Source organism: Neltuma alba, unplaced genomic scaffold (assembly GCF_004799145.2).
Source record: "Neltuma alba isolate B1F8T4 unplaced genomic scaffold, ASM479914v2 tig00013064_pilon, whole genome shotgun sequence".
Taxonomy (NCBI): Eukaryota; Viridiplantae; Streptophyta; class Magnoliopsida; order Fabales; family Fabaceae; genus Neltuma; species Neltuma alba.
Window position 1 is genome coordinate 68,178 of NW_021637401.1, and position 27,427 is coordinate 95,604.

General features: G+C 36.9%; 4 protein-coding genes across 7 annotated transcripts; 1 reads left to right on the forward strand and 3 right to left on the reverse strand.

The window, feature by feature from the left end:
- Positions 1 to 463: 463 nt before the first annotated feature.
- Positions 464 to 1,301, reverse strand: LOC114734058 (copper transporter 5.1). The gene has a single exon (XM_028921551.1). The coding sequence runs from the start codon at positions 1,096 to 1,098 to the stop codon at positions 661 to 663; it is 438 nt and encodes a 145-aa protein (XP_028777384.1). The 5' UTR covers positions 1,099 to 1,301; the 3' UTR covers positions 464 to 660.
- Positions 1,302 to 3,858: 2,557 nt separating this feature from the next.
- On the reverse strand, positions 3,859 to 5,140 carry LOC114734046 (uncharacterized). Its single transcript, XM_028921538.1, has one exon. The coding sequence runs from the start codon at positions 4,637 to 4,639 to the stop codon at positions 4,175 to 4,177; it is 465 nt and encodes a 154-aa protein (XP_028777371.1). The 5' UTR covers positions 4,640 to 5,140; the 3' UTR covers positions 3,859 to 4,174.
- A 7,531-nt stretch (positions 5,141 to 12,671) lies between these two features.
- Positions 12,672 to 17,595, forward strand: LOC114734044 (polyadenylate-binding protein-interacting protein 7). Its single transcript, XM_028921532.1, has 6 exons — positions 12,672 to 13,025; positions 13,843 to 14,711; positions 15,267 to 15,714; positions 15,794 to 15,864; positions 16,285 to 16,409; positions 16,877 to 17,595. Exons 2-6 carry the CDS (start codon positions 13,926 to 13,928, stop codon positions 17,178 to 17,180), a joined length of 1,734 nt encoding a protein of 577 aa, XP_028777365.1. The 5' UTR covers positions 12,672 to 13,025; positions 13,843 to 13,925; the 3' UTR covers positions 17,181 to 17,595.
- On the reverse strand, positions 17,515 to 25,164 carry LOC114734045 (uncharacterized). Of its 4 annotated transcripts, none has more exons than XM_028921533.1 (12): positions 25,119 to 25,164; positions 24,775 to 24,877; positions 23,839 to 23,966; positions 23,022 to 23,113; positions 22,664 to 22,766; positions 21,726 to 21,985; positions 21,407 to 21,538; positions 21,077 to 21,199; positions 20,210 to 20,338; positions 19,365 to 19,582; positions 18,980 to 19,133; positions 17,515 to 18,554 (listed from the first exon to the last, which is right to left on the reverse strand). In XM_028921533.1, the coding sequence occupies exons 1-12, from the start codon at positions 25,144 to 25,146 to the stop codon at positions 18,336 to 18,338; spliced, it is 1,689 nt and encodes a 562-aa protein (XP_028777366.1). In that variant the 5' UTR covers positions 25,147 to 25,164; the 3' UTR covers positions 17,515 to 18,335. The 4 variants fall into 4 exon arrangements, with proteins under 4 accessions (XP_028777366.1, XP_028777368.1, XP_028777369.1 ...); XM_028921537.1 differs by having other exon boundaries at positions 18,327 to 18,573; XM_028921535.1 differs by lacking the exon at positions 25,119 to 25,164 and having other exon boundaries at positions 23,839 to 24,051; positions 24,775 to 24,982.
- Between the last annotated feature and the right edge of the window lie 2,263 nt (positions 25,165 to 27,427).

A 27,427-nucleotide genomic window follows, 5' to 3' on the forward strand; every position in this document is an offset into this window, starting at 1 on the left:
ATTCTGCAGCTTGCAGGTTGCAGCATTGGCCTTGCCCCGCCATAACCTTGATGGTATATGAGAAGAGACAATGGCTGGCCCTATATGTCTCTCAAGAACATGAAGTTTAATGAACAAGTTCCATGATAGTATTTTTGTGTGGCCATCGAGTCTTAATGCTTCAGTACCTATCTCTGCCTAAAGGATTCTGACAAAGTCAATTCCAGTGCAACAGAACTTGCGGGTTGCTTCATTAAACGCCAAGTAAGGACTACGAGTTAAAATTGCTCATCTCTTTCGACAGTCCTGTCAGTTGACCACATGGGAACTTCTGATCTCCTTGTAAACAGTCCCTCTTATGGCGCATTCATTCTTGTGGGGGAGTTAGATAATAGTTCAGCTATGGCATCTTTGCCAAAAAGGTCAAGCCATTTTACTGCGACCACTATAATGACCCTCAAGCAATAGAAAAAAAACGCCAGCAAAAAACAAACAAAACTTCAGATTAACAGTTCAGTATAAAACAGATATGACAGATATAGAAATATACAACACAAAAGTCATTCTAAATACTAGATCCTGAATTCCCAAAAACACAAAGAAGAATATAATAACCAGTAATCATTCTGTGTGAGGAAATCCAAAACACAATCGATCTTCCTCAAGTCTTCGTTTTTTAAACTAAGTACAGGCACAGGAATTGTCAACAACAAGTGAAACATCCTCTCCTTCACTCCTGAAAAAGAAGTAGCCAATGGAAAGGCCTACCGCGATCGCAATAAATACCCCTCCGTTGAACGACATGATGGCCAACATCAGCAAATATCCGATGGCCGAGTTCACCCCAAAGAGAATGGCTCCCGCTAGCTTCACTCCCAGCCTGGTTTTATCTCCAACGAGATTCGTTTGCAGAAGAGGGATCCGGATCTGCGGCGTCTGAGACGGCCTCCCAGATAAAATGAGCTTCAGGCGAATTCGGCGATTCTCCAGGTACTGGTAGAAAGCAGAGACGAGCAGGCAGGCAAGTAAACTGAGGGCGTAACCCGTCCATGAATGAGTCCTCCAGGAGTCGATCAGGAGGGTGACTTTGTAGCTCCAATAGAAGGTCATGTGCATCATCTTTGATGGAGATTGCTGGTCAGTTCTGAAACTTGGTGTTTTGGCGATTACAACGGCAAATTTTGCGCCTGGGAGTCTGCACTATTTTCTTGAAATTTCAACACCGGCTGAGGATTAGGTCTCATCCAAGGATCAAGAAGATCATCGACGACCGATTCACACGAATGAAATGGTCATTTTCATCTTTATCCTCTGTTAGGGAGAAAATTCGTTTGGCTACCCTATCTAGCTTTATTATCATTGTGCCTTATTGGTGACGTTATCTGGACAGGGACTAATATGTGAAATGCCCTCGGACGAACTTTGCGGTTATGGCGTAATTTCCCTTAAGTAATTTGAGTCGAATTCCCGTCCACGTGGGAGGGTTAATGTCTCATGGAAATATTTGGATAAGAACAAAATCATGATTTTAAAAATATTTTTATATTTTACGGTATACGAAATAAATATGTGAAAGAGTTTGTCTCATTCACAAAAAAATACTTCTAAAAGTAATTATGAGACTACCTAAACACTCTAAGTCTGTTTGGCATGAGAGGGAGATGCAAGGGAGGGGGGAAGGGAAAAAGAGCTCAGTTTAAAAGATTAAAAAAATAGAATTATAGAATTTTGATTAAAAATGTAGTGTTAATATTTTAATCTTTTAAATTAGTCTTTATTTTAGAAAGGGTAAAATGGTCAAAATTTTTATTAGATTATAGGAACTAATATTATAAATAAAAAGAAACTTGAGAAACTAAAATCTATAACTTGAAATTGAAAAACAAACCTAAAATAAAAAACAAACTTAAAAACCAAAGTTTGAATTAACCCAAAATATAAAATAAAAGAATAAGAAAATTTAAGTTAAAAAAAATGTAAGCTAAAATTTTCTCTTTCGTCTTTTTTCTTCCAATTCCCTCGCACCAAACATAGAGCCGGGCGTTATGTTTTCGGCCAAGATTAAACCAGCACTAGTTGTGCGTAGAAAAGGTACTGGGTTTTGGCATTTTTTGCCAGCAGGTATTAAGAGAACTAACGGCTTTTTTTTTTCTTGGACCTGTAAGAGAACCAACGGCTTACAAAATTACAAATATCTTCAATATGCAGAAGAGTCATGTAAAGGTAGAATTAAAATTATGTTGGCGAAGAAAAAAGATAAAGATTATTATACGGGTTTTGCACAAAAGTTCTATCAAAGAAGGATTCTGACATGAGTATGGTCAACTTGCAAGGGTTTTGGGGGAGGCGATGGAATAGCCTGCAAGTAAAAGTCAGTTTTTGAACGTAAGGATAGGAAAAAAAATGTTACAGGCTAAAATTATACACGCACTTTGTTTCGCTTTAGAATATATTGCCCATCTAAATATAAAAAGCTAATTTAGAGACTGCATAACAAACAAAAATATTAATATCATTTTATAAAATTAAATATATAATAAAAATATATCTATAATATTTTTTAAAAATGTCTGAACATGACACACGGCTGTTAGAAAAATCTGGGCCATCAACACCATACTGTTCATCAACAGTATCACACATCACACCATTATCCTTCGCTGTGTATGCTTTTTTTTTTTTTTTAACCAGCCCTTCACTGTATATACTGGTTGTCTGGTTGAATGAAATTGATATTATAAATTATAGTTAAATACCCTAGCTAATAGAAACAGTTTATATACATATTCGTATTAGACAGAAGTATTGCGTTAGATAAGAGATGGCGTATTGTTGCTTGCTAAAGAAAGATAATCAATAGTACACGACTCGTCCTCATTGGAACCATTCATTTCCCTCTCTTATGGTCGGACAAACAAATCAGGGCAGTCAGACGCAAAGGGGAGGAAATTTCTTTGCCCTGTCATTTTGTGTTTGCCTCACGCGGCGACTCAGACGAGTCAGGGACATAATTTGTCAGAAACCCACACTCACAGTAGACCCAGGTGGTTGATTGCAATTATATTGTACTGTGAGCACACTTTGTATGACATCCATTTGCTAATCAGAATGAGACTTGCTAATAAGACAAGTATGGTTCTTACTGAGACATCTCGATTCTAGGGCAAGTAAGATAAACCATCAAATCAAGAATAGGAAGATGAACACGCGCGTCAGAGATTAGTGCTAATTACATTGCTTTTTGCTCAGCATGCTAAAAGCTCATTCCTTTCTATGTGACAGTGGTTTTTCCCCCTCCTGTAAAACAGAACAGAAAGGTTCGGGCTCTGAAACTATGACCAGGCCAAACTAGCATCAGGAAAGCATCATGGTCACGCAACAAATGAAGCAAAAGTTGTTCCTGCGACTCGCGAGAACAACATATGAAATCAGATAATGTTTGGGATCATACCCTATCAGGTATCCTGGGGAGTTAGCAACAGAACACATGTAATAAATTGAACGAGGCAGAGGATAAGATTTCGCGGACAGGGTATCCCTATCAGGGGGGGTCTAGCACCTTCCAAATTGCAGACAGTGGGGCCATAAAGTTATCGTTTTTTAATGAAAATTCATTGATTCAAATGGGCCCCATCTTTCCATCCTCTTTTAAAACAAAAACCCCCCCGTGGTGCTCGATCCCCCCACACCTCATGTTTCAGATATTTTCTCGTGAGCCTTCCTCTTCCTCACACACACACACACATCGTACTGCCTTCTGTTGGAATAATCTGATCAGCAGCATCTTTTTATAATCGATATACTGATCCGCTTTGGTGTAGCTTAAAACAACAAGAATGACAAATTAAAACACGAAAGGAAGGGGCTTTCATAGTTAGATATACGCCTTGAGCAAACCACAAGGAAATGACATTTATTTATTATTAATGATAAACAATTAAACAGAGAGAACGAACTCCGATTGAAGTCAGGGAAGGAAGACTTGTCCCACCGTCATCCCTTCAATCGAAGTTTTTCAGATAGAAACGACCAGCGGCCTCAACCAGGATCCTAGAAAACCAACCACTAAACAAAGACTAAAAGACACCTAAACGACAACACAAGACAATGCGAATACTAGGTTTAATAATCCAAGCCCGTGATTACGCCGAGCCACTAAACCGCTAGTTACCTACATCATCTTAATTAATGGCGGTTACTCGGTGTGGGCTTCTGGGTGAGTGCCCGGCATGGATGAGAAGCAGCTCTGAGATCTGCCCAAGGGACAACACGTCAGTCCCTCCTTCCTCGGAGAATCCAAAGTCCGAAGAAGGAGCTGTTTCATTGCCAGAATCAAATCCTCCGTCGGATTGTTGGGAGGGCTCGAAGATCTGAATTGCTGACAAAACTTGATGTGTCGCTTGAGAGCTTCATCGGTGGAGATATCCATTTCTGATCTCAGTGACTCGTCTTTCACTGCCTCGGCGCACAGCCCGCAAATCCAACGACCTTGGTATCTCTCTCGCACACGACTAATATACGCCTGCGTGCATTCCTCCATCAATCCACAGCAGTAGCACTTCACAGACACGGCTTCGACCACTTCTCCAACTAATGCCTTCGTCGTTTGCGTCTCTACTGAGGACAGCGACTTTGATTCCTTCAAAACCGTAGTAGCCATGTCGCTCTCTGTTTCTCGTTCACGACGTTTCTTCGCAAACCGACCTTTTATGTGTTGAGAGTTGAATTCAAACTTGGAAGTAAATTAATTGCGATGCAAATTCCTAATAACGTTTTAGACAAGGGGGGAGGTACTGAATTTGAAAAACAGAGATATATATAGAAAGGAAACTGATTAAAAACTTTCTTTAACGGAATCGCTGGAATCACTCTTATTAGAGTCAATGGAATTCAATTTCGGAGGATCCAAAATGGTCCGAGATATATCTCCGGAGAGATTATCGCTCCTTTTCCCACTCAGTCTCTTCTGCTTTCTCGCCGCCGAAAAGCAGAAATCCAAATAGCATACAGAACATCTCAGAGCCTTAAATGGCTCTCTGCGATTCCGCTAGTCGATTTCGACAGCAATAAAAGCTCCTTCTTTATTATCGCTCTCTCTCGGAAGCTCCCTCACAAGCAGGTTCTGGTTCTCTCGCCGCTCTCTCTTGCGCATAAAAGGTGCCTGACGCGGAAGAGAGTCAGATCAGATGTATATAGGGGCCAGATATTTGTCGCTCATTTTATTAGTGTTAAAAATTACTGCGGAAAGGTTCTCCAATCATTGGCGGTAGGTATCTGTTTTACTGCGCCAGTCTCAACGTTGGGATTTCTGCACCTACAATCCTCGCCGTTGATCTAAGATTTACAAGCATGTCCCACACTCGCTCGCGCATATTCAGAACTCTACTGTGGGGAGGCAAGCACTAGATTTCTGCGAACCGCCATGCACTGTTGCACCTGCCAGCTTTCACAGACACAACCATTTTGGACTCAACAGACACGACCATTTTGAAGAGAGGTCACAGCTCCTAGCCCTCCGTGCAAGTTAGGCTTTGTTTGGTTCAATTAAAAAAAAAAAGGGGGATGGGAGGTTACTTAAAAAGAGAGTAGGGGTGAGCGGAGGTTACAAGTACTCTTTGCTTTGAGGGGAAAAGAGAGGTGAGAATGTTTTATATTCATGAGAGAAGGAGAAGAGAACTAATTAGAAGTTAATACATATGTCTTTACTCTTTCAGTTAGATTTTTTTATTATTTTACTACAATATTTATATCATACTTATTATTTTCTAATTTATGAATATAAAAAACAAGTTACCCTACATATATCAAATATTTACATTTCTATAAAAATATACATATCATACAAAACATTTTATTATCATTATCGAATATACATATAATAAAGAATATATGCTTGTCATATTATATCAAGAAAAATAGTATAATCATTACAAAAATATTATATCATTATTGTCAGATATCACTACACAATTTCGTAGTATAGATACGAATTCTTTAAAATATTTAAAAATAAAATATCTCTATCTATATCGTCTAATTAGATGGTTTTGAAATTATTAAAGTCTTACCATTATCAAAAGATTGTAAGATATTAATTTATTAAAGTTTTACGAAAATAAAATACATATGAATATCATTGTTCCATTGAACTAAAAAATAAGTTGCATTAATAGCATAAAAAAGCTTAAGAAATAAAAGTAAAAAAGGGTTCTTTAATAAAAAAAAGGTAAACTTGATATATGCAGAAAAAAAAAAATAATTTAGTCAGAATAAGACACAATATTTTTCTCTCCTCTTAAAAAACCCAAACGTGAAGGAGTGCGAAGAGAGAGGAATGAAACACTAAAAAACTTTTTTTTTCCTCCCCTTTCTTTATTTTTCTAAACCAAACACAACTTCTTACTCCTTCCCCTCTCCTCCCTTTTCTTCTTTTTTAAAACCTCCAAACCAAACAATGCGTTAGGGAGCACTCCTCAACGTCTCGACACAACACAATATGTACAGTACGTATAAACTTAAAATATCCATATTAAAGATTATATACTCTACAATGTGCTATAAACGAATTACATTTACATTTGCTAGTAAACCTATTTTACAGAGTTCTGATTTATAAGAGTTAATTCTGATCAACAAAATTATAAAGAACTAATTCAATCAATTTATAAATAAAAAATAAGACCACATTGAGATGGATGTAAGAGTAGTGGTAAAATAGAGGAAAAATAAATTTGAACTATGAGAATAAAAAAACACGAAGACCACAAAGAAGAAAACATGTAACTCAAGGTTGGCCAAAAAGAAAAACAACCTTAAGGATGGTGAAAACTCAATGGTGTGTTACCAAGATGTAGTGCTCCCTCGTATTGCCAATACAAGTGTCTGATAACTAATTAAACATATTAAAAATCAGTTCAACTAATTATTTGCATAACACATGTATTAATTTTTTAAAAATATTATTTTTAATTATTTGTATTGGGGATTACAATCACTAAACAGGGTTTAGAAAAAATATCATGGATTTAGGAGATAGATTACATTGAGAATGAAAACAAAACCCTTCACCACTTCTCATACTAGAAGAGTGTGCATCGGATTGAACCACGTTATCTCTTTTTTTCTGTTGGTTAATATAAAAATCATGCCATATCTAAAACGTGAAATAAAATATTACTCATCATATTCTTAATATAAAACTTATTCAACTAATTTGATTATATTAACGAAGTTAGGTGAGTTAGCAATTATAAGAAATATGACTTTTTTTCCTAAAACATCATAGTCATCTTTCTTAATATTTTTCCTCTCTATTATACTACCTCTGGTCCTTAATATAAGATTCTTTTTACTTTTATTTTGATCCTAATAAAAGACCCCAATCCCTTTATCTCTCGTATTTATATATTTTTTTTCCAAAGTAGCCATTCCAGTAATAAGAGTTATAGTCAGTACACTTGATTGGCAAGGATATTTTAGGAAAGACAACACCTATTTATGATAAATAAGTAACTCAACTTACTTCCTTGATCTCCTCAAATTAGTCAACTGGCTCTTATAATTAGGATCGGATGTAGTATTCGATTATGGTTGAGGGAGTATCTACAGGAATAATTTAAGAAAAATTGATAAATATGAAAAACATATCTTATATTTATGATCAAAACTAACTAAGTAATTAAGTTTTATATTAAAAACGGAAGGAGTACAATGCTTTTTACCGTCTGTAAGAAAAACTAGTATTCTTCTCCTATCAGGAAAACTAATCAAATAGCCGGCAGGCTGTGTTTTACATACAGAGCAGAGCTTAAGTTGCAGTTCAGGGGGTCTAGTACTGTCATTCTTCATCTTAATCAGTGGATTTTAAATAAAATAGAAACATTTGATATTTTTACAGTTTTAAAATGGCGTGTTTTTTTTATTTTTGTTTATTTTTCAAGTTTTTAAAGGAAATACTAAAAATTACACAGTTTTGTTTTTTTTTAAATATCACTAAGAAAAAAAGATCACAAGCACAACGTTTCATCACATAACAATACCGCAGTGCCTCTCTCTTTTTTTTTTTTTTCCTCTTGGAGATCATGATTAAAAAATAAAAATATAAGCAATGGGACCCTACAAGAATCATTAGAGGCTCATTTAAGGTGATGTGAATTATTTACAATACGGCAATATCGGAGGTCATCGTTTTCCACAATCATACAAATTAAACCTCGTGTAATATACATATGCGCGTGTATGAAATCAGTTCGATGAAGATACATAACGACGTTTTAATTTGAGTTGTTTTTTATTTTTAAAAAGTTATTTACGTGACAACACCAACAGGCAACAGGTCTAAATAAATTTCTAGTTGGAATTTAATGTTGATATATCTGGACGTGTTTATTTAAATTATATGAGAAAGGAGAAAATAGGTAAAAGAACGTCCTGATAAACTTTTACTTTGTAATCGGACGCTGTTGCGCGGGAAGTCACGCGCATGAGGGGAGAAGGCGCGAAGTGGAGTTTGACGGGGACATGTGCAGGTTGCTAGTGGGTTCGCATGCGACTGGCTGGCTGTAAAGGGCGGGTAGGTGGCGTACAAGCGTGTCGGCATTCGACCGCGATCACGCGCGAGTGATTGCACATGAGACGAAAATACCAACAAAACAAGCCAGCTGGATGGGCAAAAAGACAGGGAGGAACTTGGCCAAGGTGTTCCATGCGTATGGAACAGGGTTATTACGGTAAATTCAAACAAAAAATTATGGTAGCACCAGAGTAAATAAAGCGCCGCCTTACATATTCTAGACTTTTCAGCGGTTTTCCGTACTCCACTTCTATATCGGCCCATACACGTGGAATTGTAGCCACTTCGGGCTACTCTCGTTGTCGTGTCGTGGTTCCACACGCCATCGCGCGTTACAAAGCTTTCTCTCTACGCTTGGAAGATGAAACTACATTAATTGATTTTTTTAAAGATAAGTCGTGTAGTAATTATTTTCTTTAATTTTTAACTACGGATCCACTATGAGGAGCCATGCAAGAGCAAAAAACTTGAGTATTTTTTTTATTGTTAAACAAATTTGAAATTGTCATCTTTCATTATTTTTTATTGTTTTTAGTCTTAATTATAAAATCTCATTTATAAACTACAAATGATATTTTATAATTAAAACCGGACATAGTAGTTTAATTGAAAAAATTTCACATTTAAAAAAAACTTTCTATCCATTATATCAAATTTTTTTAATTATACGTAATCATGTGTCTCTTTTTGTTTTATGTATATTTATAATTAAATACCATCAAATGCTAATACTTCAAAAATAGGAATATGATTATTTATGAATGGAAAAAATTAACATAATGAATATAAAAACTTAATATAAATATTTTCCTAATTTTAATTATTTCTGTTAAGCTTTATATAGACATTTTAAAGATGAAACATACGTAAATGTTCAGAGTGTTGTGACAAAAATAAAATTTCACAAGCACCTGATAGCGTCAGTTTGACGTGAGGGAGACGGAGGAAAAACGATGCGAAGGGAAATTTTAATGAGTTTAATTTAAAAAATTAAAGAAATTAGGTTAAAAACTTTTAATTATTTTATCCTACTCTTTAACATTATATCTTCTCTTTATTAAAATTTTATGATTCTACTTTTATAATTTTTTAAATTGATCTTATTGAATTTTTTTCCCTCCTTTCCTTCTTCCCAATTGTATCATGTCAAACATATAGGGTCAATGTAACTTGTGTGACAAGAATAAATTAGACAGATTCTGTCCCTGATGTTGTGGCCCATTGTGGCTTGTGAGTCCAGAGGCAAATATTCGTGGGCTGTAGGACGAACAGTGACAAGGGGCCGCAAAAAAAGAGTTTGTTAGTACCAACGGGAGTTGAGTCTACTAAAAATGTTAGTTTTTCACAACGTCACGAATTAAGGTTCGAATCTTTACTGGGAGAGGTGCTCACATTTAGTGCCTGACAGTGCCTCGAATAAGATTGTCTCCAATAAGAGGATACCTATGTTTTAACAAACAAAAAAAAGAGTTTGTTAGTATGATGCCGTTGAGGGGTCACAATTAACATTTAGTATCGGATTTTAACTAATGTTTAATTGATATGATTAACGTATATCTACATTTTTTAATATAAGAAATAGTTAACTAATTTAAATAGATTAAAAAAATTAGTTAAGTTAGTTATTTGTAATAAATTAGTTTGTTAGAACTATTATTATTACAAGAATTATCTTAAAAAAAGAGGGATAAATATGAAATAAAGTACAATGATATCTTAGATTTAGAACTAAAATACTCCTTCTATCCCAAATATAAGGATTTTTTATTTAAGGCCAGAAGAGTATAAATTAAATGAATTTTTATATTAAAATTGGAGATAGTATACAACATAGTCGCGCAAAAACCGTGCAGTGCAGACAATCTTAAGATTTGCAAAGTGATTTTGGAGCATAATTTTGTACTAAGAAAATTAACAGAAAAGTGGGAGTGATGAAAAGATGGGGAAGCAGGAGCCAAAGAAAGCAACGGGGGCGTGGTGGCACAGCAGCCGCCCAGCAGTCCATAGGGTTATAATTATAATGTGAGGTGAAGAAGGGCTGATTTGGAGCGTTGCGGATCACGGGGTCGTCTTGTGCGGCCCAGCCCCGAGCCACGTGGAAGTCCACCGCTCCCCTCAACTTGCATTTTCCCTGTTCCACTCCTGAAAGTTACCTTCCTCTCCTTTTATATTATCGTATGACTGGCAAATAGATGGTAAGTTCTTTTTTTTATTAAAAATATGTACAATTATATCCTCATTTATTGTGTCAGTAGAATGGGTTAAAAGTATATATACATGGCCCACAATGCTCTGCCGCGGTCACCCAAGCACTTGGAATTTGATTCTTTTTTTGTTGTCAGGGTCACGACCATCATGTGGGGTAACTAATTCCCTTATTTATTGTTATTCCTTTGCCCTCTTCCTCAGAACGTTTCAATATAAATGGCCCCGTTCATTAGGGTTTTATCCTCACTCAAGTGCTATTGAATTAAGTGCTTATTTGGGATCATAGTAGAAATTTTTATAAACACATTTTACGTCAGTAGAGATAAAATTTTTTATATATTTACTTTGTATTCCGTAAATCACTATTAATAAACTACTTATAAGCTGTTCTAAAAGGATCTCATAGCTAAAATCATTCCTATATGTGTGTGTATCTATACACATGTAAGTATCTTAGCAAAAAAAAAAACAATTATATATATTGGCCAAAACTATTTACACTCTTAAGTCTTTAAAAAAATTTAATCAAATAATTAAAAAAAAAGAAGGAAAATTCCTTCATATGGAATGACGCCTGTGATGTTGTTAGGCCCATTTGACACATAGACGGAGAAGTGATGGGCAAAGAAATATCATCTACTTTATTATACTGTGCGTTGTTAAGGTGAAAAGGATAGTGAAAATCCCTTTCAATGCAGTATTTTCTTATTTAAATGGGACGGGCAATTTAACTATCCCCTTTTAATTATTTTCATTTTTTTTTCAAAACACTATTCAACAAAATTGGTAAAATAAAACACCCCTCAGTAAAAAAAAGAAGAAGTAAATTTGTTGTTTGTTTCGGCATGTACGGCAGACATGATTTTTTCATTCTTATTTTTGTTCCAGCATTATATTCATATGTATAATCACCTTGCAAACCAGACGGGACTTTAGAAAAAGGAGGGGAAAACACTCTGTTTCGGTCAACTAAACCATCGATAGTTAAACATGACCATAGTTCTCTCGTTACGCATTTTTCAAATCCGTTGGTGCTTTCCTTGATTCCACTTTCTCCTCTCGTTTTTACCTACACTAAACCCTATCAGAGTATAATTTATTGCCGAATTATAGTTTACTGAAAAGTACAGTTTGTCACTTGTAAGCATGAATAATTTAAAAAATGAGTGACGTGAGTTCAGCAACAACAAAAAGAAAAACATGTATAACAAATTGGATGGGAAACAAGAAATATTATATTACATGTATAGTCTGCATTAATCTATCCGCTGTACATAGTACTCCTCATGTAGATGTAATCTGAGAGTTAGTATTATAATTTTTTTCCAGACTGGTCCTGATGATATTTCCCAATGATAACTAAGCAGGCGAGTGAGGGAGGGAAGAAATTAAGAAAGGTGTTTATGATGTTTTAGAAAGAGCATATCATATTAACTAATTTAATTGACATTTTTAATCTACTCAAATTAGTTAATTAGATCCTACATTAAGAATCGGAGGAGTGTAATTTATTTAGAATTTTTATAAAAATTAAGAGTGACAAAAAACTGTTTGTTTTTTTTGAGAATAATAAATCCTAATTTACTCTGGCAAACAAAACCCATAATTTTCCATGCACATCTTATCTGACCAGCTATTGAGCCAACCTTGCTTGTTGAGCCGTTTATCTTGGGCCTAAAGTCTGGATCTTAAATTTTGCTTGTCAAAAGGTCAAGCAGCAGCCGAAGGAAAATATAATAATATATAACGGAATAATGACAGGAAAAATAATAAAAAAAACAAAATGTGGTATTTAAGAAAAGATAGAGTTTGTGGGGTGGTGACATTTTTCTTCCCAAATCCCAATCATGCAGAATAATTAAATATAAGTACTGTACAGTTAAGAGGGTGAAACTCAAGATACCAATAGAGAGAGAAAGTGGTAGAGAGAGGAGGGGGGTACAGAGAGAGGTCAAATCGAGTGGCGAAAGTTGGGTGTCTTGTTTAGTATTTTTGTGGTGGTGGTGCTGGTATTAGCTAAGAAGGTTTCCACCAAAAACCAAAGAGAAAGAGAAAAAGAAAGAGGGGGCGGGAGGAAAGAGAAACAGATAGAAGAACTTGCAGGCCCTGATAACTGAGATAATTATACTGGAGAGAGAGTTCGTAGCTCGATTTCCACGGGGAAAAAAAAGTAAACCAGCTTCACTTTAGCTCATCTTCTCTCCCTCTCGCGCCTTCTGATATCAAGCAATCTTGCAGATGGATCCCTTCGATTTGATTCGGAAAGGTATACCTCCAAAAATTTTAGATCTTTCTCTTGCCTTACTCAATTTTTCTTTAATTATTGGTTTTAATTCTGTTTGATTATGTTTACTGGGTTTCTTTCATTTGTTCTGTCAAATATTATTAGGCTCCGAATTATGCAAGATCTCTTAAAGTTTACGGCTATTGTAATGGGAGGCTTTGTTTGGCTGCGTTTGTGCTTTCACAGATTGCTATTTTTGTCCTCCTGGGTTCGAATCTGTCGTGTTTTTATTTGTTAGATGCTTGTGGAATTTGGGGGTGAATTTTATGGATATCCTTTCGGTTTTAATGGGCTTTCTGTGGGTGTGTGTGTACCTACGAGAAATCCCGTTATTGTTCGATTCATCTCGGAAAAAAGAATCTGCTTTCTAGATTTTCAATCATCCAGGAATTTTTAGGGTTTTCAACATGTCCCACAGTTTTGTCTAGTTCTAGAATTGGTCCATATTTTTGAAAGCTTTTTTGTATTCGTTTAACTAAAAATTGTGTACGACTCATCTATGGTGCATCTTTTGTTCAAATTAACTCATAGGAGAATACAAGGTAAGAAGTTACAGTATTGAAACTAATCTACAGTTGATTACTGTGATAATCAACCTGACGTTGCGTCTTTTTATATCCTCCACTACTATGCTATCTTGTCAATGTGGCGGACCTTTTTATGATTGTTTTGTTGTAACTGAATTTAGATTCTCTTGTCTAGTACACGCTTAAAATGCTTGTACTGCAATTGTTTACTTCCCCTTTTCTCATGGAAGCTGGGTTGATCATGAGTGTTATCAAATTGAACCATTCTGCAGGGTTTGGCTGAAGCTGACTGGACTGGTGGTGTTACTATTTAGGTTCTATCTATGTTGTTGTAATTTTGTTAATATCTTAGTTAATGATGAGCTTAATCCAGAAAGGATCCCAATCAGAAACAAAGCTTAGCTCCCCAAACAAGGTAACTACTTTGAATCCAAATGCTGCGGAATTTGTTCCTTTTGCCCTTAGATCATTGCCATCTGGAAGTACCAGCTCCGCAGATGCAACAGCAAGGTTTCCTACTGCTGGAGCTCTTGGGAAAGCGGTTTTAGATCGATCAGAGTCATCCATTTCAAATAATTCTGATGATGAGGTCCACCAATACTGGCGTTGTCAGCTCCCTGATGATATCACCCCCGACTTCAAGGTCATGGGAGAGGATGAATCCCAAGGTCTTAACAATCTCTCTTTAGCGGGCTTGTCTGTACATGATGATCATGAAGCACCGAGGTTCCCTTCTAATGGAAATAGATATCTATTAAATGAGCAGCAGGAATTGTCTCAATTTCAACTTAATGGCAACAGTTTTGCTGATAAATTAAGATTTTCCAATTCAGCCTATAGGGAGGACCCATCTTCAGCAAATTTTCTAAACACATTAGCGAAGCCTTGGGATATGCAAATTGGAAGTACCAACCAGCATTTTGGAAGCGGTCGAGAGGGGCTTACTTATGATGATAATTCTGGACATGGATTCTTAAATGATCTTTTGGGCGAACAAGCTATAGTGGATGATACTGATATGAACCCTTTGGAGTTTTTGGCTTCTCAGTTCCCTGGTTTTGCTTCAGAAAGCCTTGCAGAAGTTTACTTTGCTAATGGATGTGACTTAAATCTGACCATTGAGATGCTCACTCAGTTGGAGGTAAGACTGACCTTTTAGTGGTAACTGACTTTGGGTCTAATTGGGGGTTTCCCATGAGCCGTGTTTTATATGATGAACTGTGAAAATTTACTTTTTTAAATTTTATTTTCAAGCACGACCTCTTCAAGCATTGGCTTGCAATTTTTGGTTGGAAATGCATGGTTGTAATATAGTAGGTGCAATATTAAGTTTTATGGGATGGATTGTAACATCGCAGAGCAGCTACAAACCTTGGGCAGGGAAGAGCTAGCTTCCCGTAAAGTGAGATGATTCAGATGTGATTTTAGGCACACTCTTATTTCTTGTTTTCAATTCTAAGTATCAGTTTTTGACCAATTCTCTCCACAACTTAGTTCTGTACCTCATATTATCAATGGAAATCGTTTTTTTTTTTTTAAAGTTCTATGTCATTGTTTCATGGCGGTTGATCAAGTAGTACAGACATCCCTGTGATTGATTCTTCTTTCTGTGGATGTCCTTGCCATTTTCATTGCCCTGATTTCATTGATATTCTTCTTGAGTCAAAAACTTAATCAATATAATTTGCCCTTGTAGCTTCAAGTTGATGGCAATTTCAATCAGAATCTGAATTCAAAGACTGTTTCAGCTCCTAATCTGAGTGCAATGGACTTCCCTGCACTTACCTCACCTGATGGCCACACTACTTCTGTTAAATATGCTGCAGATAATGTTCAACAAAGCAGCAATCCTTATGGATCATCTGACAAGGACATGCTTCTTTTCAAATCTAGCTCTTCAATTCCATCTAGAGGTGCTATTGACTTTGCTTCTGCTGTCAGGAAATTGGCTTCCCAGGACTCTGGAATGTGGAAGTATGATAAAAATGGTTCTGGTGATGCCACTATTGGCTCAAGTAGAAGTTCCCATGCTCTGGCTCATGCGTATAATGGTGGTCAGGGAAGAGCAAATTTTGGTGATAGGTTGACAAACCGTGGTTCAGCTCGAGCAGCTCCTGTTTGGCTTGAAACTGGTGATGCAGTTGGTAAATATTTATGTTCTATGCTTCTATTCTGCAATGAATTCCTTTTACACTCTACATTTGATCATACGTTGGATGGCAGCAAATATGTATTCTGAACTGCGGGAGGAGGCTCGTGATCATGCACGGTTGCGTAATACATATTTTGAGCAGGTAGGTCTCAAACTCTAATGCGGATTTAGATGGCAATGGATAATATCTCATAATGTGATGCTTTTGGCTATGCTCTTCTTGGGTTGCTTATACTGACACACATTGCCCAAATTTCTCTCCCATCTTTCCCTCCGTTGAGCAAGTCAGTATTGTTCAGTTTTCATTATTTTTTTGGGTCATCAAATTGGCACAAGAACTAAAGGGAGTGTAGGTTTACTCTCAAAGCTGTTGTCCGATTATCAAACAACAAAGTTAGAAAGTCAAGGAACAGTTGCTGAAAGTCTGGCACGTTCTTATTAAACCATCTTCTCTGGGGTTGCTTTCATATGCAACTGTAGAATTTTCTGCAACTGTCAATTGGAGGATTTATCTAACTGATATTTTTGTAATTTGAGCTAATTAGTGATGATTTAAAATCAGGCACGGCAAGCATACCTCATTGGAAATAAGGCCTTGGCAAAGGAACTGGGTGTTAAAGGGCAACTGCACAACATGCACATGAAAGCAGCTCATGGAAAAGCTCAGGAATCTATTTACCGGCAGAGGTTTGTTAATCTTCAGTGCTCTCATTTGGCTCTTTTTTCTGTTGGTTAAAATAAAGAACTCGTCTAGGGCTTTGTTGATACGACATCCCTTGCTGCTAGCTCACAAGCTGTATATAAATTAGCATGATGATTAGCTTTTGATAAGTTGGCCCTACCCCGTCTAAGTTTTCCGTTTAAACATACCTTTACCTTTTGCCTGCTTCTTTCTGATATCAATAATGTTTTTATTATACTGAATACTGACATCCAGCTTTCAAGAACATGTGCTGCTGCACTTCTGCTGCTCTTTTATTTTCCCCCTTCCCCAGTTTATACAGCTTGTACAATCTGCTGAATAGTTGCCATCTGGAATGATTACATGGACGGACAAGAATACATCATCGTTGTATGAGCTAGGGTGTTCCACATTACCAGGTTGTTATTTTAAGGGATGGATTCTCTCTGACATACAAATGTTGAATGTTCAGGAATCCAGTTTCTCCAGAGATGCAGAGCAACGGAAGAGGACATGAAAGAATGATAGACCTACATGGACTACATGTTAGCGAAGCCATTCATGTGCTAAAACATGAATTGAGCGTGCTAAGAAGCACTGCTAGAGCTGCCGACCAGCGCTTGCAGGTTTATATATGCGTTGGTACCGGTCATCATACCCGGGGTTCCCGCACTCCTGCAAGGCTTCCAGTAGCTGTACAGCGTTATCTACTTGAAGAAGAGGGTCTAGACTACAAGGAACCACAGCCAGGCCTGCTTCGAGTAGTGATCTATTGAACAAAAATGACAGCGAGGTATACAAGTTTTTGACACAGTAAAAACCCATGAAGTAGACATTGTAGTCATTCTTGTATCTGTACATTGGGGAAGAAATGGCGATGTCCAAGTCTGAAGAAAAAGGGGAGGAAAAAAAGTTCAGAGTAGAGAAAAGGAACGTGGAAACGTTAGAAGGAAAGACGGGTTTGTAGTAGCAGAAATGTATCATTAAGGTTTTAACCACGGCATCTGGTTACGTTAGTCAGCAGCGACTATACGTCAGTGCGTGTCATGTGATCATTTTCCTTCTGTTAATTTTGTACCCTAATTTTCTTTTTTTTCTTCGCTTTTTTTAAAAAAAGCCCTTTTGTTTCTTATTGATTCAGATGTAACTGATAGAATTCAATTACATGATAGAACAATTCACTTTTGCCAATTTCCAGTGCGCACTGCAAATGCTCGTTCATGAGTGCAGGACCCTAACGAACAATTGAACGCTTAAGAACCTATGCTAGCGTCACCAGTTAACCAAAGTACCGTATGTTCCATCTATAAGTCGATCAGCAGCTGTGGCTTTGCCTTGTTAATATGTATCTGCGTCTCCATCCAGGGATTCAGCGATGGGAAAATACCATGTTAAAGCACGATACAAGTTCTATTGTTCATAACTGTAAATTTTACATTATATGTTTAACTTACTGATACCAAATCCAAGATATTTTGAGCAGCATGTAATACAGATAATTTAAGATGCCACAACCCTCTTTCTATATGATTTAAAATAATTACACAAGTCATGGATGATATATGTGCATTTTCTTTTTTCAAAAAATACATGTGGCGTTCGGACTCATCCTAGTTGCTTGTACGAGTAATGGGTTATAAGCAATGAATGTAATTCATTGTTTCATTTTATGCAATGCTCACTCATCCTAGTTGCTTCTACATGTATTAGAAACGTGTTGGAAAGCAAATACAGCTCTTATTTACATACTCAAGCATTATAATCTTGGACCCTGACTCTGGTAACTTCTCATACATGCCTTTTTGCAGCCTTCTCGCTATTTTCTCTTGATTCAATTATTTTATCGGCTCACATACATTTGGTTAGGCTGCAGAGAACACAACTCAAGCTGGCAGTAAAAGTCCGAGTTGGAGTTGAATGGTGTTAGCCTGTTAGGCCCTGAGTAATAGTTCGTAGACGTTAGAGTTGTTGTCCCCACTCACACGTTTCAACATTTCAAAACTCGTACGACTACCCAAGAAATCAATCCTTTTGAACACCACAACCCCACGTTCTGCTGTTTCTTTACTGGAGTACACTGATCGAAGCCTATCAGCATGTCTCGAATCAGTATGAATTGCAGCTTCTATTTCATGGGCTAACAGATTCTCCTACCACACCATAAAACAACTAATGACTACTCAGATCGATGAGAGAATTAAAAGAGCCACAAGACCATAAGAAATAAACTGAATTCACTAGAAACAGTCATCTTGTAGAATAGATTCTAGCTCAACTATATAGCTTGTGGGAACAGTAGAACAATCTTAAAATTTTTTTAAGATGTAAGAAGTGGAAAATAGGGGGACGGGGAAAAAAAAAAAGAAAAGGGAAGAACCATAGAAGACAGACAGGTTCCTTTTGTCCACTTATGTATGCAAGTCAGTTATGGCACGAATCCATTTAAGCATATTTCTGTTCAATAAAAGAATTGTAATTGGCAAAAAACAAGAGCCTGCAAATTTACTTCAACGGATGCTCAGCACTAATAAAAGCCAGGAAGGCAAGAGACGTCCCAAAAGAATGAATCTTGTACCTGATAAAATGCATATATATGATCCAACACCTGCTGGCATGTAAAACCGTTGTGACTGAAAAATGTTCTTGACGAAGGACCCATCTCAGCAAATCGATCAATTGGAAAGAGAATGGTAAGAAAATGGTTTTTAAATATCAGTTCAGATTTCTCACTGCAAAAGACGGAAATTCTTGAGATATGGCAAAACAACGGCTCCTCAAAAAACAGGCCAGTGCTGTGGTTAGTCAAACTTTAACTGATGAATATAAAATCAGAAATAGACTTATTTTGTGCTGCATGCTATGAAGACATTTGTTACCATGAACTTGGGAAAAGGGAGGGAAAATCTCATTTACTTGTCATCTTAACTGCATAAGAACAAACAACAGATAGAGTCAACAACCTTTCTCTTAGAGGTTGAGTACCGTTTGAAAATGAAGCTTCTAAATCTTTGACGACCCCGTTTGCATCACAAAAGGTTGAAAAATGATTTTCACTAGGATCTTCAGCACTGAAAGAGTCAGTGTAAATCGAAGCTGTTGAAGTTGGTTCAGATATTGACCAGCAGATGGAATCCAGAAGGTTGTTAGGTGTTATAGGACGCATTGGAGTCTGACAAGTCTGGAAGAAGGAAAACTCTAATAATATTAAAAAGAAGCTAGGATCTCTCAAAGCCCTACCTTCTGCTAATTCTGACAAACCAACAGAGAAACAGTATACATGCTGCATAAGAATATGAACTTGCCTCCCACATTGTTCTCACAAAGCAGTTATTTGGTGTTCTATAAACAGATTATCACTAGCAATCAGATGTTCAAACAATGGTACTTGATCCAGGCATACTTTTGAACGCTTAAGGATCCAGATCAGCAAAAATCAACAAGCTTTGAAGGAAAAACATTGCTATGAATGCTCTATTTTTCTTGCACATGTTCAAAAAGCACAAGAAAAAGGGAGTGAATGCCGGAAATTAAATCTTCCAATATGAGGCCGAGGGTTTATCACCATCAAATTCATTCCATCAAGAGCCAGTCTGTTTTTGCCGAACTATAGAAGTGTCTGAACTCTGAAATCATATTTATATGGAGTGTAAAAGGGTAGCAGATCAAACCTACGCTGCAGCATCTCAAGCATAAAATTACGGTAGGGACTGGAAATAAAAGGGTAAAATAATTTGTACTTTCAGAGACCATGGCTGGTAAGTGTTGATTTACCCCTGAGAAAAGAAACAAGCAACGAAAGACTTGCCTGCATTCGACGACCACGGCGATTTCTAACATCTATTTTTGCAGAGTTCACAATTTGCTGCCTTTCTTTGTAACTTCCTTTGGTTTTAACGCCCTGAAGATCTTCAGAGAGATTATGCTTAAGTGATTCCTAATATATCAGTAAAATACATGTCAAATTTCTGCGGAATTAGAAAAAGCATAGGCTTTAGGGCATCGTCAATTACATAATGATTCAATGAAATTAGCAAGGTGGCAATTTAAAAACGGGGGAAAAACCTACTACATTTAGTACCACCGTGAAGAAAAAAGTATGAATGATGTGGCATCAATAAGAATTAAACCTAGAATTTGACTCAATGAAGTGGTTAATACATGAGGCAGAATTATCCTCAACGACCCTGGAATTATTGACCTAAAGCAAATTCCTTGATTAGTGATTCAACTTCCAACACCTTTACTGGTCCTAAAAGCTCAATCACGACCAATGTGCTATATTGCTTTCGGTCAGTATCATTAACAGACAGAAGAGTGTTTAGCGATTGCCCGTGTTACTCTAGGTAGCCTAATTCAAACCATCAAAAGATCAATCATAAACTTCATCACAATATATCCTCATTCCTAGTTTTACCACAATATTACCTTGTTTAATTTTGGTATCAGTCACCTAGATGTAATTGATAATTAATTTACTTTCACCGTTAAAAGTCACATCCATAGCAACCCTATACACTTACTTTGCAAGAGTTACCTAAAGTGGAACATGACAAGGAATTAGTCAATTGTTACAGTCCCAAATCAATGAAATTTTGCCCTATGCAATGAAATGCTATGAAAAATAAAACAAAATGATATTGAAACTAATAAGAGGTAAAGAGTGACGAATTACCTCCTTTGTAACGCCATTATGAATGTCCTCAAGCATCAAACCCACTTGCCTCGCCAAATCAGCAGACATGTGAACAAGCCTTTGCACTTGTTTCTCTTTAGCTGTTTTTAGAATCCAGAGTGGCTGAGACATATCATGTATCAAGAATTTCATTATGAATATAAATAACACCATAGAAACCTCTATACTAATAACAACACAACAATGCCATCCATACAGTTAGATAAGCAATATATCGGGACAACCACAGAGTCTGAATTATCAAAAGGTTTTATGCCCCCGTAATATGTCTTAATGTTCAAATAATAAGCATAAATATGCGGCACGTACTGTAACAAAGTTACTAGAATATCCAAGATATCTTTGAATTGATGCCCCTTCAGTGACCACATGACTAGAATTACAACCAGCAAACCACTGTTCAGTCAAACTGGCACCTTCCCTGGAAGCAGTCTCGACAACCTATGAATGTTTAAAGCAGCGGAATCAATTAATCTAGAGCACTGAAATTATAAAACTCCCGTAATCCTAGCAGCAAAGTCAATCCAATAAAAGCTGACTTGTTCACATGAATCTAGTACAATGACAACTGCGAGCACAAGAATTTCAAAAGAATGCAAATATTTCTTGTTAGAGCACATATGTATACCTTAGTTCGCAATTCAGGTGAGATGTCTGGATCCACATATATCGAGCAACCAGACAAAGGCAGATCCACATTCTTGGTAGACTCACGCCCAGAAAATCTTTGAAATTCTTCAGCTTTATCATTTTGCTTGCTTTCAAGAAAACTTGCAGGAAGACAAGAATTTTCAGCATTCGTATACCCGGAAAGCAGTTTATAATCATCCAAGTTCGTATTGTTATTGCCATAATTCTTTACACTGTAAAGTGATTCACTCAACCTCACTGCAGCGGATGAAAGAAGAAATTAAGGTCATAAGGATGATTAATAAGTATCAATTAAATTCTTATAGCTTCCACATTAAATCAGCACGGCTTGGTTATTAACATCTGTTAAAAAAATTATAAGAAACAGATTCCTCATTAAATCAGCACTGTTTGGTTATTAACATCTGTTAAAAAATTATAAGAAACAAAGTCATCATTCTTGAAAATTAGGAACCAAAGACTTCATTCATAGAGCAAATCTGGAAGCAACTTCTTTATAACACATAGGTCAAGTGGAAAAAAAATATTACCACAGATAATTGCCATAAAACATTGTCACCACCCATGGGCCAAAAGATACATGGTTCACTCCTCAAATTTAAAATAAAATATAATGAAACTCTTAACAGCGTCAAGACACCACTGATTGTGGTGAAATAAGCCCCCCCCCCCCCCAAAAAAAAAGATTCTTTGAGCACCAGATAATTAATCTTAACAGTGCCAACTTCTACACAAAGCAGTAAAACGATGAAAGTATGAAAATTTGATGAAGTTCCTATCTTGCTCGGTACTGTAGAACAGGGACTGCATATATATATATATATATATATATATATATATATTTACCACAAGAGTTAACCAAAATTAAACCAAAAAAACATTAGTCAGCAAAATACAAAAATGAGCTCTACTGACCATTTTTTCTAACACTATCGACAAACCAACCCAGTGTGACAATAAAAAGACCATTTCTTGCGCCGTACTTCAGTGCATGCTCAAACTTACGCCCACCAAAGCTGTAACAAGTGTTAAAGATTTCATGCCAGGATGGGATGGATCAAGAACCACGTAATACTAGAAGAAGATCAGTGCTGGGGACAAATGAAGGCAAGAGACCATAAAAGATGAGCTCAAAGCATAATATAATCAGATCTTTCTAAACACCAAACGATCAAATTTAAACAAAGTCGCAGATGAAGCCATGGGAGGGGGGTTTTGTCACTCCTATTACCATGTAAGAAAATTCAATAATTTCACGAATAAGAAAGGATATCTGAACCACCAAATGGGTACACTGGGGATGTAAATGGGGGCTATATTGGCCACCTAATCTCTCTGTCGCCTCCATGACCTGTTTCCTTGCTTCTGTCACCACAAAATTCCAGAAAGCAATTAAGAATAGTTGTTCAACTTTTCACAGACCTCAGGGGTGGGGGATGTACTGGAAACTGGAAAGTAAGTACTCCGGTCCTTAATATAAGACCCCGTTTGACTTTTAGTTTGGTCCTAATTATAAGACCCCAATCCATTTTGTCTCTCATATTTATACATTTTTTCCCAAGATAGTCCTTCTAATAATGATAGTTTTAGCCAATACATTTAATTAGCAAGGATATTTTAGGAATGACAATACTTATTTATTACAAATAACTAACTTAATTTACTTCCTTAATCTCCTCAAATTAGTCAACTAGGTCTTATAATTAGGACCGGAGGTAGTATTATTCTGATATTAATACTAAAGATTTCCAATGGATATAAATAGGCATTATTTATGCGGATGCCAGTGATTCAGATTTTACTCCCCTCCCTATATCTTATCAATTACCAATCGCCCTTTTCATGTCCTCTACCATGAACCAGCGGGAAAAGAGAGGAGCAACACAAAACAAAAATGACATCGAAGTGGAAGAAAAAAAAAAGCATGATCAGATTTTTGCAATAACCACGGAGTGACTGGTGACTACATTCTTCTATATGAAACACTATCCAAAGAGAAGAAAATTATTGCGTGCAAGGCGCCATCGAGATATCAACATAGAAAAAGCAATAAACAAATTGAAAGCATAGATGTTCAAATACAAAAATACCTTTAGATAGACCGGTTACGCATATAACGAGACCAGCAAAAGGAGCACTTGATCGTCCTTCCGCTGGTTCAGAACCGTGAAAAGATGAAACAGGAGTCATTGGCTCCAAAGGTTGCAGATGCAAAGCCCTGAATAAAGGCAATGAAGGTGAAAACAGTCCAGAGCATCCCTTGCTACTTACAACTTCAACTCTTCCACCACCCATAACCGCCACTAATGTGGTGAAATTTTTAATTACGCGGCAGCAGAATTAAAACAAAAAAAAAAGATTAAAACAGCGAAATATATTTAAATTTAAAGTAAAAAAAAAAACAGAAATCATGAAACGAGCTCCCGATCGTTCGCAGGCAATGACAGATTGAAAGCCTTGTTAATTAAATACATCATTGGGCGGGAAATTTTTCTCGAGAACAACACAGAAATGATTGGACAAACGCAGGATTATGTAATGTAATAAAAACAACCCCGAAAACGAAAAGGAAAAAGAAAGAGACAGTGAGGCAGGGTAGATAGAATCTGGAGTGAAAGGGAGAAAGAAATCGAAGCAGCGAAGAAATATGTATTGGTGTAAATTCAAAGGCTTCAAGACAAAGAATGGATTTTGAAGATGCTAGGTTTGTACAAGGTAAAAGACATTAGAAAAGCGAATTTTTTTGAATGTTGTGCTCTGACTCTGCGTTTTCTGTGTATGTACGCGAAAGACTGCTTCTTTGGCAACTTTTACTACTTTATATCTCTGCTTTTGTAACGCATGTGAGAGCGTGGGCTTCACTGTGAAAGGCATTAGCTGGCGAGTCGCAAGTCCACACCGCAATGAAATTGAAAGTTGGTGAGAGCCGGGGGTTTCAAAAGTTTCCGCTTCGGAGTGAATTCTTAAAGTAAGGGCAATTTTATGTACCGCTACCAAGATTTCTGAGACTATGGAGCTAAGCTAACCTGGGTCTGGTGAGTGATTCAGGAAGGGTCGTGTCGGTTAGGTTCATGGTGGTCTGATGAAGAACACTTGTTGATTTGAATTGAATCAGTGAGTCACTCCTGGCTGTGGCAGAGTAATTTCAAAATTGTCAGGACCAGTGGAACCTTCCCTCTTCCTCTTCTCTTTAATAGAAAAGGGTTTTAAAATATAGAGATAATTATTATTCAAGTGACTAGAAAAAGAAATCTCAAATTGCGAGGAACTTTTGTGCGTGATCGCGATCCAGACTTCGTTAACAGGAGAAAAATTAAAAAAATGATAATCATTATCTAATTAGTTGAAAAACACTATTGCTTGTTCTCACAAGATTGCTGCAGCTCATTCCAAGGCATTACTCCTGGCGGTTTGCAGATTAGGTTTACAAATCGGAGCTCTACGGTAAATACCAAAAGAATACCGGGCAGTAATCAAGTTTCTTCATTTTTTTAAGCGGCAATTGCGAGCAAACTTGGCCTAGATAGCTTCTGTCAAAACTGATGTGATGGCTTGGTTAGGGTCCAATGCAGGCCGTGATCATAATAATTTAAGTGAAGATAGATTGGTGTCCCTTTCATCATTAAATTTTGATTGTTCTGCTTGGTGAAGAAGCTAATCCTCGCTTGCAAGCTCCAAGTGGATCTCGGGAAGTTTCCTATTTGGATGTATGATGGGTATAAACTGTGCCTTAGGCTAATAGACCTTGCTGGCTAAGCCACTAGTCAACTTCATTATCTTGGTGGGGAAAAAGATGAGATCAACATGCAGTGCCTAATTTTTATATTTCCTATTTATGTCACGAGTCACGCCTTGGTTCACATTCCATTGCAGTGTCATAAAAATTCTTCTTGTGAAGAGTTGCGTCTTTGTCAGGTTTATACAGTCCATGAGATAAGTAACTGGACCACACTTTACAGTGAAAGGTGCAAATGTGGAGAACTATGAAAGCAGGTGGCAATTCAGTTGTCCCTCGTGTTCTGGGTCACGAATGCTCTAGTCCCTTTCCTGGTTAGCTCCTTCCCACTTTGTCTCCCTTCAAAAATCAAAACTTTATTGTTAATATTACTGGAGATTTTCAGATCGCTATATTTGTTAGATTTCTTATAATATTGCTTACGGGAACAGCAATGTATAATCCAGAAGATGAGCCTTTCAGGCGAGAGCACTCAGTCTTGAAAATTAGTTAATGCGTGACATGAGAGTTTCCAAAACCAGAGAGGTACACTTAGCCTCATTTGAATGATTTCGTAGATAGAAATACAGAGAGGTCTGTAAAGGACGGAGCCATGGACTGTTCAGAACTCAAGCCTGGGCAAAAAGAAACAAAAGTAAAGAGAGGGCCAGTCAACGAAGCTGTCAATCTCCACAGGAAAACTGAAGACATTTTGAGTGGCGAGATTGAACTTGGGAACTGTTGTTTTTTTGCTTTAAACTTTTTAAGAGCCATGTTATTTTTATTCACAAATATGAATGATGCAATTCATTTATTCGACTGCATGTATCTGTCTGGCTCCCAGGTCACATCATCTATCTCTGGCGCGTCACTCGGAAGCCAACACAAGCCCATTCCTTTGCAGGCAAGTGCATGTATGAGGCCATTGCACAAAACTCAGCCCAAAATTGTAATTTGAAATAGATGTAAACGCCTGAATGGTTCAAAAATAGATGAAAACAACCAACGGGGTTGGTCTAAATAGTAAGCGGTTTGGTATCGCTTAAGTGAGATTTCGAGTTTGAGTCTCAGCATATGTAGAAATTCCTGTTGAGAGGCTCACCTACCATAGCCAGGTGCGCGACGCAGGTCAGATCCAGATGTAGTCAGAGCAAAGTTCCGATGAACTGGATGAGTAACAAAAAAAAAGATGAAAACACCCATTGTGCAACAGTGATGAGCATGACGCCGGGGGTGGGAGAAGACATGATGGGGAGAGGAAACTAGAAAATTAAGATAAATATGGACAAAACATTGGACTATGGGGCCCACCTTTCATTGTATAGCATTGCTTCATCAAACCTCAGTATCAGAACCAAGAGAAATCACAACCAGCTCACGGCTTTTGCATCAGGAAGCCAATGTTGAGGATTCTTTTCATAGGAAAACAATTTTAAGACCAGATTTTCTCCCCAGAAAGCCCAGAAACACAAGCAACTGAATATGCATATCAGCATCTGGATAATTTAGGCTTGCTGCCCTCTCTCTGTAAGTTGCTTCTTTTGCTTCTATGAAATATTTCGCCCTCGAAGCAAAGTTATAAATACCAAGTATTCACACAATTCGTTCAAACAAGCAAACAAAGAAGCTATGCTATTGCTATAAACAACTTTTTTCACTACTCACCCCCGGTTAAAACACGGAATTGAGTTAAAATGAGGTGAAGCCCGTTTACATTCAAAGCATGCAATGGACTTAAGATCCAAAACATGACAACTTTTGATTCTTCAGTGCAACTTTTCCTGCCGCATCTCCCCACAAAAACAACAATTTTTATCAAAATCTATAAAAATAAAATATCCTTAATTTTGATGACCATCGTGCGAGGATAGAGATGTGTAATAGAGTAGGCTGAATAACTAATTTATGGAAATTGGAGAAATATATTAAATTAGTTTTCTTTAATTCTTTTGCATTGGTACTTG